This window comes from Pseudophryne corroboree, chromosome 10, assembly GCF_028390025.1.
Source record: "Pseudophryne corroboree isolate aPseCor3 chromosome 10, aPseCor3.hap2, whole genome shotgun sequence".
NCBI lineage: Eukaryota > Metazoa > Chordata > Amphibia > Anura > Myobatrachidae > Pseudophryne > Pseudophryne corroboree.
The window spans coordinates 372,282,647-372,295,690 of record NC_086453.1 but is presented as its reverse complement, the minus strand read 5'-3'; the positions used below and the strand labels follow the sequence as shown (position 1 = coordinate 372,295,690).

Genomic DNA, 13,044 nt, shown 5'->3' with positions numbered 1-13,044 from the left:
CTATATATAAGTAGGGTCGTCAGTACTGTACAAACAGGTGAGGTCCCTATGGAAGATTCTGCACTGTATACACAGCACTGTACACAGAGGGTGAGGCCCCTATGGAAGATTATGCGCTGTATACACAGTACTGTACACACAGGTGAGGTCCCTATGGAAGAGTCTGCACTGTATACACAGTACTGTACACACAGGTGAGGTCCCTATGGAATATTCTGCACTGTATACACAGTACTGTACACACAGGTGAGGTCCCTATGGAAGATTCTGCACTGTATACACAGTACTGTACACACAGGTGAGGTCCCTATAGAATATTCTGCACTGTATACACAGTACTGTACACACAGGTGAGGTCCCTATGGAAGAGTCTGCACTGTATACACAGTACTGTACACACAGGGCGAGGTCCCTATGGAAGATTCTGCACTGTATACACAGTACTGTACACACAGGGTGAGGTCCCTATGGAAGATTCTGCACTGTATACACAGTACTGTACACACAGGGCGAGGTCCCTATAGAAGATTCTGCGCTGTATACACAGTACTGTATACACAGGTGAGGTCCTTATGGAAGATTCTGCACTGTATACACAGTACTGTACACACAGGGCGAGGTCCCTATAGAAGATTCTGCACTGTATACACAGTACTGTACACACAGGGCGAGGTCCTTATAGAAGATTCTGCACTGTATACACAGTACTGTACACACAGAGTGAGGTCCCTATAGAAGATTCTGCACTGTATACACAGTACTGTACACACAGGGCGAGGTCCCTATAGAAGATTCTGCACTGTATACACAGTACTGTACACACAGGTGAGGTCCCTATAGAAGATTATGCGCTGTATACACAGTACTGTACACACAGGGTGAGGTCCCTATGGAAGATTCTGCGCTGTATACACAGTACTGTACACAGTGGGTGAGGTCCCTATGGAAGATTGTGTACTGTATACACAGTACTGTACACACATGTGAGGTCCCTATAGAAGATTCTGCACTGTATACACAGTACTGTACACACAGGGTGAGGTCCCTATGGAAGATTCTGCACTGTATACACAGTACTGTACACACAGGGTGAGGTCCCTATAGAAGATTCTGCACTGTATACACAGTACTGTACACACAGGGCGAGGTCCCTATAGAAGATTCTGCACTGTATACACAGTACTGTACACACAGGTGAGGTCCCTATAGAAGATTCTGCGCTGTATACACAGTACTGTACACACAGGTGAGGTCCCTATAGAAGATTCTGCGCTGTATACACAGTACTGTACACAGTGGGTGAGGTCCCTATGGAAGATTGTGTACTGTATACACAGTACTGTACACACAGGGTGAGGTCCCTATGGAAGATTCTGCGCTGTATACACAGTACTGTACACAGTGGGTGAGGTCCCTATGGAAGATTGTGTACTGTATACACAGTACTGTACAGACTGGGTGAGGTACCTATGGAAGATTGTGTACTGTATACACAGTACTGTACAGACTGGGTGAGGTCCCTATGGAAGATTGTGTACTGTATACACAGTACTGTACAGACTGGGTGAGGTACCCATGGAAGATTGTGTACTGTATACACAGTACTGTATGTAGCACAGGGTAAGGTCCTTATGGGTAATTAATTACAGGTGGGTGTCCCTAGTGATATTTATAGATAGGTATATACAGGTGGGTGTTCCTACAGGAAAATACAGGTGGGTGTCCCTACTGATATGTACAGGTGGGTGTCCATTTGATATGTACAGATAGGTATATACAGGTGGGTGTCCCTACTGATATATACAGTTGGGTGTCCCTGCTGATATATACAGGTGGGTGTCCCTGCTGATATGTACAGGTGGGTGTCCCTACTGATATATACAGGTAGGTTTCCCTACTGATATGTACAGGTGGGTATATACAGGTGGGTGTCCCTACTGATATATACAGGTGGGTGTCCCTACTGAATGATATATACAGGTGGGTATGTACATGTGGGTGTCCCTACTGAATGATATATACAGGTGGGTATATACAGGTGGGTGTCCCTACTGATATGTACAGGTGGGAATATACAGGTGGGTGTCCTTACTGATATATACAGGTGGGTATATACAGATGGGTGTCCCTGCTGATATATACAGGTGGGTATATACAGGTGGGTGTCCCTACTGAATGATATATACAGGTGGGTATATACAGGTGGGTGTCCCTACTTATATATACAGGTGGGTATCCCTACTGATATATACAGGTGGGTATGTACATGTGGGTGTCCCTACTGAATGATATGTACAGGTGGGTATATACATGTGGGTGTCCCTACTGAATGATATATACGGGTGGGTATGTACATGTGGGTATGCCTACTGATATATACAGGTGGGTATATACAGGTGGGTGTCCCGGCTGATATATACAGGTGGGTATATACAGGTGGGTGTCCCTACTGATATATACAGGTGGGTATATACAGGTGGGTGTCCCTACTGATATATACAGGTGGGTATATACAGGTGGGTGTCCCTACTGATATATACAGGTGGGTGTCCCTACTGATATGTACAGGTGGGTGTCCCTACTGATATGTATAGGTCGGTATATACAGGTGGGTATCCCTACTGATATATACAGGTGGGTATGTACAGGTGGGTGTCCCTACTGATATATACAGGTGGGTATGTACAGGTGGGTGTCCCTACTGATATATACAGGTGGGTATGTACATGTGGGTGTCCCTACTGAATGATATGTACAGGTGGGTATATACATGTGGGTGTCCCTACTGAATGATATATACGGGTGGGTATGTACATGTGGGTGTGCCTACTGATATATACAGGTGGGTATATACAGGTGGGTGTCCCGGCTGATATATACAGGTGGGTATATACAGGTGGGTGTCCCTACTGATATATACAGGTGGGTATATACAGGTGGGTGTCCCTACTGATATATACAGGTGGGTATATACAGGTGGGTGTCCCTACTGATATATACAGGTGGGTGTCCCTACTGATATGTACAGGTGGGTGTCCCTACTGATATGTATAGGTCGGTATATACAGGTGGGTATCCCTACTGATATATACAGGTGGGTATGTACAGGTGGGTGTCCCTACTGATATATACAGGTGGGTATGTACAGGTGGGTGTCCCTACTGATATATACAGGTGGGTATGTACAGGTGGGTGTCCCTACTGATATATACAGGTGGGTGTCCCTACTGATATGTATAGGTCGGTATATACAGGTGGGTGTCCCCAATAATATATTCAGATGAGTATATACAGGTGGTTGTCCATACTGATATACACAGGGGGGGTATATATAGGTGGGTGTCCCTGATATATACAGGTGGGTGTCCCTGATATATACAGGTGGGTGTCCCTGATATATACAGGTGGAGAAGTTACCCCAGATTCACCTCTTACCTACGTCATCCCACGTTTGCCTTTGAGAACAAATATGAATCTCATGGGGCACAATTTTTGGTAAAAAAATACAAAGCTGCCCTCCCCCCACTGTAACTGCCCTACCACACCTGAGCTGGCTAGAAGACTGGTGGGGGGCGCTGGTGCTTTAGTTTGAGGTGCAAGGTATGGAAGTGGTGTAGCCAGCGTTAGCATCACCCTGCGGGGGGGATTAAGCAGAATTGTGTGACCAGCGATGGACCCGCATCCTGCAGTGCGGATATACCCAGGTAAATGCCTCTCCTACCCACCCCCTGTCCTGACTTCACACCCCCATGCTCATCTGGTGGCACTGTGCGGCTCGTTCCTGAGAAACGGTTCCGAGACATATCTGGCACCTGGAATTTCATGCTCCAGTGACGACTCTCCTCTTACCATTGTGGCTGATAACAAGGTGCATGTAACCTGGGCCGGCAATAGGGGGGGTCAAAGGGGACACCTGTACCGGGCCCCAAGATTTCTGTTGCCGGCCCCACCGTCGCTCCCTGGCACAGCCTCCGGTGATGAGTCCTCACACCGGTAGAGAGACGCATCCTTAGAACACACATAAAGGTTTGGAAAGGAGACAAAGCCAGGGAAGTTTTGGGGGAAACACCCCATTCAGGACCCATAAACCGTGCCATCACTACCGGGGGTAGGGGCTATTCTGGTTTATTACATAGCGGCTGAGCTGAGGGTTCCAGGAAAAGTTTTGTCCAGCATGAGCCAAGTGTAAGACGGGGTCTGCCAGGACCAGAACACACACACAGCCCAGGAGGACCACGCCGCAGATAACGGAAGCACCAGTAAGGGACTGGTCATACTGGGAGACACATATCTGGAATAATGGCACGATATCTTACCTAGAATAGGACAAATGTACACAGGGACAATCCACAGGAAGGTCTTACACACAATCCACATTTTCCACCTCCTTGGAATCACTGTAATCCAGGACAGGTCTCTTCCTTCCCCCTCGTCCAATCCCACAAGATAAAGTGCAAGATGTATATGACCACAGGATACTAGTCACTTCCCAGCGCAGACATCTGCCCCATCCAAGCAGTGTCCCAGCTCCCCGGCCAATAATCCTGCTTCCTCCTCATAGAGCTGAGCGCAGCTGGGACCCAGGAGCTGACGCTTAGATCCCACTTCTTAGTTCCAGGCACATGAGATAATGACCCAGCCTCCAGCCACACACACTGCAGCCTCCCCTCTGCCAAGCTCAGAGGCTGAGTGAGGGGAGAGTGATCCCCCCACCATTGTGTGTCAGCTAGCCCTCCTCCCTCTGCAGATTTAAAGGCACAGGCACCTGCAGCCTCATCACACTGACTTCTCCAGCAGAGCTTACAGAAGGCAGCCCTCACACCCAGGGGCTGTGCCACCGATTGTCCAGGAGAATTACAGCCGGGCTGATGATATTCTGATCTGATTAATAGTGGAAGATGAAAGCTCTCCAACTATATGCATGCAGCTGTGTCACTGCAATAATATGACTGCAACTGTGTCATTGAAACTATATGCATGCAGCTGTGTCACTGCAATAATATGACTGCAACTGTCATTGAAACTATATGCATGCAGCTGTGTCATTGAACAATATGCATGCAGCTGTGTCACGGCAATAATATGCCTGCAGCTGTGTCATTGCAACAATATGCCTGCAGCTGTGTCATTGCAATTATATGCAGGCCACTGTGTCATTGCAACAATATGCAGGCAAAGGTGTTGTTGCAGCAATATGCAGGCCCCTGTGTCATTGCAACAATATGCAGGCAACGGTGTCATTGCAGCAATATGCATGCAACTGTGTCATTGCAACAATGGGGGTCATTCCGAGTTAATCACTCGCTGGCTAGTTTTAGCAGTCATGCAAGCGCTATGCCGCTACCCACAGGGGAGTGTATTTTAGCTCAGCAGAAGTGCGGACGCCTGTACAACCGAGCTCTGCAAAAACAGTCTGTGTAGTCTCTGAGTAGCTCTGAACCTACTCAGCGCTTACGATCACTTCAGTCTATTTGTGTCCAGATTTGACGTCATACACCCACCCAGCGAACGCCCAGCTACGCCTGCGTTTTTTTCAGACATGCCTGCATTTTTGCAAACACTCCCTGAAAACGGTCAGTTGACACCCAGTAACGCCCCTTTCCTGTCAATCTTCTTGAGGCCGTCAGTGCAACTGAAAACTTCGCTAGAACCTGTGCAAAACAACAACGGGCTTTGTACCCGTACGTCGCAAGTGCGCATTGCGGTGCATACGCATGCACAGAAATGCCATTTATTAGCCTGATGGCTGCGCTGCGAACAACGGCAGCTAGTAATCAACTCGGAATGACCCCCAATATGCAGGCAACTCTGTCATTGCAACAATATGCCTGCAACTGTGTCATTGCAACAATATGCCTGCAACTGTGTCATTGCAACAATCTGCAGGCAACAGTGTCATTGCAACAATATACAGGCAACGGTGTAATTGCAGCAATATGCAGGCAACCGTGTCATTGCAACAATATGCAGGCAACTGTGTCATTGCAACAATATGCCTGCAACTGTGTCATTGCAACAATCTGCAGGCAACGGTGTCATTGCAACAATATACAGGCAACTGTGTGTTGCAACAAAGGCCCTCATTCCGAGTCGTTCGCTCGGTAAATTTCTTCGCATCGCAGCGTTTTTCTGCTTAGTACGCATGCGCAATGTTCGCAATGCGACTGCGCCAAGTAATTTTGCTATGAAGTTAGGATTTTTACTCACGGCTTTTTCTTCGCTCCGGCGATCGTAGTGTGATTGACAGGAAATGGGTGTTACTGGGCGGAAACACGGCGTTTTATGGGCGTGTGGATGAAAACGCTACCGATTCCGGAAAAAACGCAGGAGTGGCCGGAGAAACGGGGGAGTGTCTGGGCGAACGCTGGGTGTGTTTGTGACGTCAAACCAGGAACGACAAGCACTGAACTGATCGCAGATGCCGAGTAAGTGTGGAGCTACTCAGAAACTGCTAAGTAGTTTGTAATCGCAATATTGCGAATACATCGTTCGCAATTTTAAGAAGCTAAGATACACTCCCAGTAGGCGGCGGCTTAGCGTGTGCAACTCTGCTAAAATCGCCTTGCGAGCGATCAACTCGGAATGAGGGCCAATATGCAGGCAACGGTGTCATTGCAACAATATGCCTGCAGCTGTGTGTTGCAACAATATGCAGGCAACTATGTCATTGCAATAATATGCAGGCAACTGTGTCATTGCAACAATATGCAGGCAACTGTGTCATTGCAACAATATGCAGGCAACTGTGTCATTGCAACAATATGCAGGCAACTGTGTCATTGCAACAATATGCAGGCAACTGTGTCATTGCAACAATATGCAGGCAACTGTGTCATTGCAACAATGGTGGTCATTCTCTCTACCAGGAACTGATGACATTACAGAGTGCCTCAGTGATGTCACTGAAGATTGCTTTAACCCACCAAATGGTTAGGTCACATTTTTTTATATATTGGCCCTCATTCCGAGTTGTTCGCTCGCAAGCTGCTTTTAGCAGCTTTGCACACGCTAAGTCGCCGCCTACCCCGTTTCTCCAGCCACTCCCGCGTTTTTCCCAGAAACGGTAGCGTTTTTTCACACACACCCATAAAACGTCCAGTTTCCGCCTAGAAACACCCACTTCCTGTCAATCACATTCCGATCACCAGAACGAAGAAAAAGCCGTGAGTAAAATACCTAACTGCATAGCAAATTTACTTGGCGCAGTCGCAGTGCGAACATTGCGCATGCGCAATAAGCGGAAAATCGCTGCGATGCGAAGAAAAATACAGAGCGAACAACTCGGAATGACCACCCGTGTGCAGGCAACTGTGTCACTGCAACAAATTAGCTGTTGTGAAGATTATTAGATACCTGTGCAAGAGGAAATATAACTGGACACAAGAGTAGAAAATGCACATACTATAGAGCAGCAAATGTACATAGCTCCTATTATACTTATACTTAGCGCTGTGTCTGATGCTTGTACTCTTCAGGATGCTGCTGTCTGAGGAAAGAATTCAATCAACAGATAAACTCCTGCATAGACATCAATAGCAACAGTGCCACCTACAGGTTACAGAAAGCAGATGATACAAAACAGGAGGGGAGGTGCACAGCAAACATGCACATAGAGAGAAATGTGTTCAGTATAGAGTAAAGTGTAATTATTATAGGTCAGCTGCTGTAATAGCCCCTGTGTCAGGCGTAATAGCCCCAGTGGGCCTAATTCAGACCTGATCGCTCGCTAGGGTTTTTTGCTGCGCTGCGATCAGATAGTCGCCGCCCATAGGGGAGTGTATTTTCGCTTTACAAGTGTGCGATCGCATGTGCAGCCGAGCGATACAAACAGATCTTGTGCAGTCTCTGCAAAGCGCAGGACTTACTCAGCCGCTGCGATCACATCAGCCTGTCCGGGGCCGGAATGGACGTCAGACACCCGCCCTGCAAACGCTTGGACACGCCTGCATATTTCCAACCACTCCCAGAAAATCGTCAGTTGCCGCCCACAAACGCCCTCTTCCTGTCACTCTCCTTGCGAACGGCTGTGCGAATGGATTCTTCACAAAAACCCATCGCTGAGCGGTGATCAGCAAGTTTGTACCCGAGCGACGCGCCTGCGCATTGCGGTGAATACGCATGCGCAGTTCTGACCTGATCGCAGCACTGCAAAAAACACTAGCGAGCGATCAGGTCTGAATTACCACGTGTCAGGCGTAATAGCCCCTGTGTCAGGCGAAATAGCCCCTGCGTCAGGCGTAATAGCCCCTGTGTCAGGCAAAATAGCCCCTGCGTCAGGCGTAAAAGTCCCTGCGTCAGGCGTAAAAGCCCCTGCATCAGGCGTAATAGCCCCTGCGTCAGGCGTAATAGCCCCTGTGTCAGGCAAAATAGCCCCTGCGTCAGGCGTAATAGCCCCTGTGTCAGGCGAAATAGCCCCTGCGTCAGGCGTAATAGCCCCTGTGTCAGGCAAAATAGCCCCTGCGTCAGGCGTAAAAGTCCCTGCGTCAGGCGTAATAGCCCCTGTGTCAGGCGTAATAGCCCCTGTGTCAGGCGTAATAGCCCCTGTGTCAGGCGAAATAGCCCCTGCGTCAGGCGTAAAAGTCCCTGCGTCAGGCGTAATAGCCCCTGCATCAGGCGTAATAGCCCCAGTGTCAGGCGTAATAGTCCCTGTGTCAGGCGTAATAGCCCCTGCGTCAGGCATAATAGCCCCAGTGTCAGGCGTAATAGCCCCTGCGTCAGGCGTAATAGCCCCTGCGTCAGGCGTAATAGCCCCAGTGTCAGGCGTAATAGTCCCTGTGTCAGGCGTAATAGCCCCTGCGTCAGGCGTAATAGACCCTGCGTCAGGCGCGTAATAGCCCCTGCGTCAGATGTAATAGCCCCAGTGTCAGGCGTAACAGCCCCAGTGTCAGGCGTAACAGCCCCAGTGTCAGGCGTAATAGTCCCTGCGTCAGGCGTAATAGCTGCAGAGAGCCGGTGTGTCACAAGGGAAAGGCTTATTGGAGGACATTCATTCCCGGGACACCCGTGCCTGATACAGAGGTGGAGGTAGCTGCAGAAGCGGTTAGCCCAAAATGCATCTTTATACTGATGCCGAGGTCAATGGTCTTCCTACGGGCTACGGCGCTTACTGGTTGTGGCAGGCGCTTATCCGTCGCTGTGCGTATAAAGACGCACCATCAGAAATCACAGCAGTCCCATGGACGCACGGATTCTCCGTCAGAACATGGCCGTCTGTGTCATGACAACTGCGCATGGAGTCGCTGGCCGCAACACCCCCCTCCACGTCTGGCTAGCCACCCCTCTGTCACCATCCAGAAACTGCCACCGAAACTGCATCTATAGGCGGGCAACTTCAATCTTTGTCTTGAGCAAAAGAAAGGCGCACGCAGACTGTAAATATTGTCCGCTTGCATCCAACAACGCCACTGCGTCTTCTGAATCAGGCCCTTCAGCTAAGAGTGATTCTCGTTCACGCCATGGCCCATGTATCAGGTGACGTACAGAAGCGGCCTATTTATCAATCTGCGTGATAGACAGAAGGCATTAATTATCCTCCTTCTCACCGTGATTCGCAGAGCACTCGTCCCGGCGAATCTAAAAGGCCAGACTGCAAAGCTGACACTGCAGAGTTCCGTGCGGTATTGTGGCATCTACATAAATGGCACTCCAGGATTCCTCTACATAGGAGAGGACAGGCTAATGCATATAAAGAAGGCGGTCTTACCCATCTTACCCAGGCCGTGAAACCTATCAGCGGCCTATTTATTAGCCCCCGATAAATAAGTATCCAACTTAAAAAATTAAGGTGGTGAATACTGAACTACCGGGCAATTCATCATTGTCCTGGTGCGGGGACAGCTGATACTTACACCTGCCCATCCTGACCTGACCTGTGTGCACAAACGCAGGGCTGACAGCCCTGCCCTTCTTCCCATAGGAAGGAGCGGGGCTCAGTGAACAAACGCTATCTCATGATGGCATTGGTTACTGCAGGCTTTCAGTGTTTCCTGAATATTAGGCAGCCCGATCGGGCCCCTAATGATCAATACGCCAGTTACTAAAATCGCTAGTGTAACGGTCCCATTGGTGATAGTGACTAGGCCCCTTGGTCTTTATAGCTTGATAAACAGCACAAAAGCCACATCCACATAACTTGTATGGCGTGCTGTGCTACTTAGTGATGGCGGAGAGGTCATAGTGAAGCACCTCCCCCGCTGTCACGTGGTAAGAGTCGGCTAGTGTGATACACATACCTAACACACATACTGCTGAGCTCAGCACTACAGCACGGACATGCCTTCTCTGTAACACGCTCAACAATAGTCAGCTAAACATGGATTTATTTTCCAATACACCGATATTGTGACCTCTACCCCCCCCCCCCCTCCCTCCCCCCATCAGAAGCAGAGATAGTGATGCAGCATCCCTACGGCTGACCTACGCCCTACGCTGGTTTCTAATAGTTTTATCCACTTATTATTTTTAATTAGTCATCAGGAAAAAAAAAATCCTTTCCTGCAGGTGTAAATTGGCAAAATGTTTATTCCCGGCACCAGCTGTGCCCATCCCCCGTGGCTGGAACCTGTACATAACTGGAACCACTTGAAGCGCCGTAATATATATATATATATATATATATATATATATATATATATATATATTCATAGGTGGCTGAATACTGGCTTACGTATTACTGTAATTCAAGACAAAAAAAATTCGGCATTCCAAAATACCAGCTGGAGCAGCTTCAGAACTGCGGCTGGGATTTGCGTTATACCCACTGAGCTCCCGACACCCAAATCTCCTATACAAGTGTTTTATGAACTTCTTTCCGAGTGGAGAGGAATTTAGAAAATGCTCCTTCACTTCCACCAGTTACAGTATTTGGGTTCCCAGCCTCCGTCATACATGGGTTAATGAATTAGGAAGGAAAACAGCTGTCGGAGGCCTATTCTGCAGCGCGTTACAGAGAGCGTATCAGTCATTCACATCAGCCATGGAGCTTACACTCTATGGGGTATATGTAATCAGCCTTGAAAAGAGAGAGAAAGTGGACGGAGATAAAGTACCAGACAATCAGCTCCTAGCTGTCATTTTTCAAATACAGCCTGTAATATGGCAGTTGTGAGCGGATTGGCTGGTACTTTATTTCTCTCAAATGCTTAGTACATAGAGAATTCCTTATCACATGTCTACACACACACACACACACACTTTAAGCAAATCGCTAGTCCTTGAGGATGGGGCGGGGCTAAAATGACCGTGAATCGCGTCATTTTCACTCTGCCCGCTCCATACGGACCTGCATTTCAGCATTTTCTCCCTAACCTGACTGCATCACTAGGAAGCGCTGCGGAATAAGTGCGCACTAAGGCCCTCATTCCGAGTTGTTCGCTCGCAACCTGCTTTTAGCAGCATTGCACACGCTAAGCCGCTGCCTACTGGGAGTGAATCTTAGCTTCTTTAAATTGCGACCGACGGATTCGCAATATTGCGATTAGACCTCTCTTAGCAGTTTCAGAGTAGCTCCAGACTTACTCGGCATCTGCGATCAGTTCAGTGCTTGTCGTTCCTGGTTTGACGTCACAAACACACCCAGCGTTCGCCCAGACACTCCTCCGTTTCTCCGGCCACTCCCGCGTTTTTCCCAGAAACTGTAGCATTTTTTCACACACACCCATAAAACGGCCAGTTTCCGCCCAGAAACACCCACTTCCTGTCAATCACATTACGATCACCAGAACGATGAAAAAGCCGTGAGTAAAATACCTAACTGCATAGCAAATTTACTTGGCGCAGTCGCAGTGCGAACATTGCGCATGCGCAATAAGCGGAAAATCGCTGTGATGCGAAGAAAAATACAGAGTGAACAACTCGGAATGACCACCTATATAAATAACTGGTAATAAAATTAATAGCTACGTAAATAGGAAGGTGTCGAGATGAGGGAGTGTAACCCACTCTTTCAGTGGTGGCGGGGGCTAACCGGAAAAACAGGACTACCAGAAGAGTGGGTAAGTAGGCCTACTAATATGATATTGGACTGTGGGAGGAAACCAGAGAAATTACTACTCCACTTGGAAAAGAACGCAGACACCATTCTCTACTGGCGGCTCATACAGGGTGGTACAAGGTTATCTGCCACTTATGTATGGGGGGTTAAACCATAGACAACTCTCATGGTTCAATAAGCGTGATCTCTGGCCTCTGTCCTACACAGCCCTTCCATGAATAATGCAGCAGTCAGAGCCTTCCTATAATATCAGGTATTCCTATTCTCATAGCCGGTTTATAACACTCAGAATTAACCCAAAGTATAAGGATTATCCGCACTTTAGGAATACCGGGGTAGATATATAGTTATACAAGTCTTCCCTCACTTGCCCCTAGCAGTGTCATGCACGGCCACCGCCAGTTAAAGGGACACACAGCCAGCGTGCACGCAGACTATTTCCAATTGTCAGATCTCAGCGGTGCCGGACAATATAAGATAATTACAGAAACGTTCTCTATATGGAATTATCTGTGTAGTACAGACCTTCGGAGATGTGAGGCGTGAGGTGACTCACTAGGGGTAGACACAAGTGGCCTGTGGAGTGTTATATGTACCTATACTTTGCACAGCTATTGTGTGTCTATTGTACACATGATGTAGACAGTGTTTAGCGCCTCGCAGGGGGTTCTGCGTCTCTCGTTCCTCCACACTCCTCACTATATAGTTTACTCTCTTTTACTCTGCAAATGATTCCTGTTCAAACACCGTACTGAAGACAATGAACTGCAAAGACAACTCGGCCTCTGTACTCCTTTCCCAAACTAAACAGCCCGCTCGCCCCAAACGCCTGACGTCACCGTTTCCTTTACACTGAAGTCACACACAGTTTCTGTGTGACAAATACTGGCAAATATGTAATTATACTGCAATCATAATAATAATAATAATGTGCTCATTGTCAGAATATCAATGCTGATTGCACCATTTCTCTGTGCTTCTCATCAATTATTTATAGAATCAATGCACACACACACTATGGTAGGAAGGCAGGATTACAGAGCCTGAGGAAA

General features: G+C 48.1%; 1 protein-coding gene across 5 annotated transcripts in view; it reads right to left on the bottom strand.

Annotated features, from left to right (window-relative positions):
• The window catches only part of ROBO3 (roundabout guidance receptor 3), a 510,456-nt gene that overhangs the window by 236,694 nt on the left and 260,718 nt on the right, over nucleotides 1-13,044 (bottom strand). The window contains exon 1 of one of the 5 annotated variants that reach the window (XM_063943748.1): nucleotides 4,317-4,740. The exons of the other annotated variants lie outside the window; for them this stretch is intronic. Within the exon in view, the coding sequence (XP_063799818.1) occupies nucleotides 4,317-4,377 (61 nt within the window). The 5' untranslated portion in view covers nucleotides 4,378-4,740. Of the gene's footprint in view, nucleotides 1-4,316; nucleotides 4,741-13,044 lie in introns of those variants that run through there. 5 annotated transcript variants of the gene reach the window in all.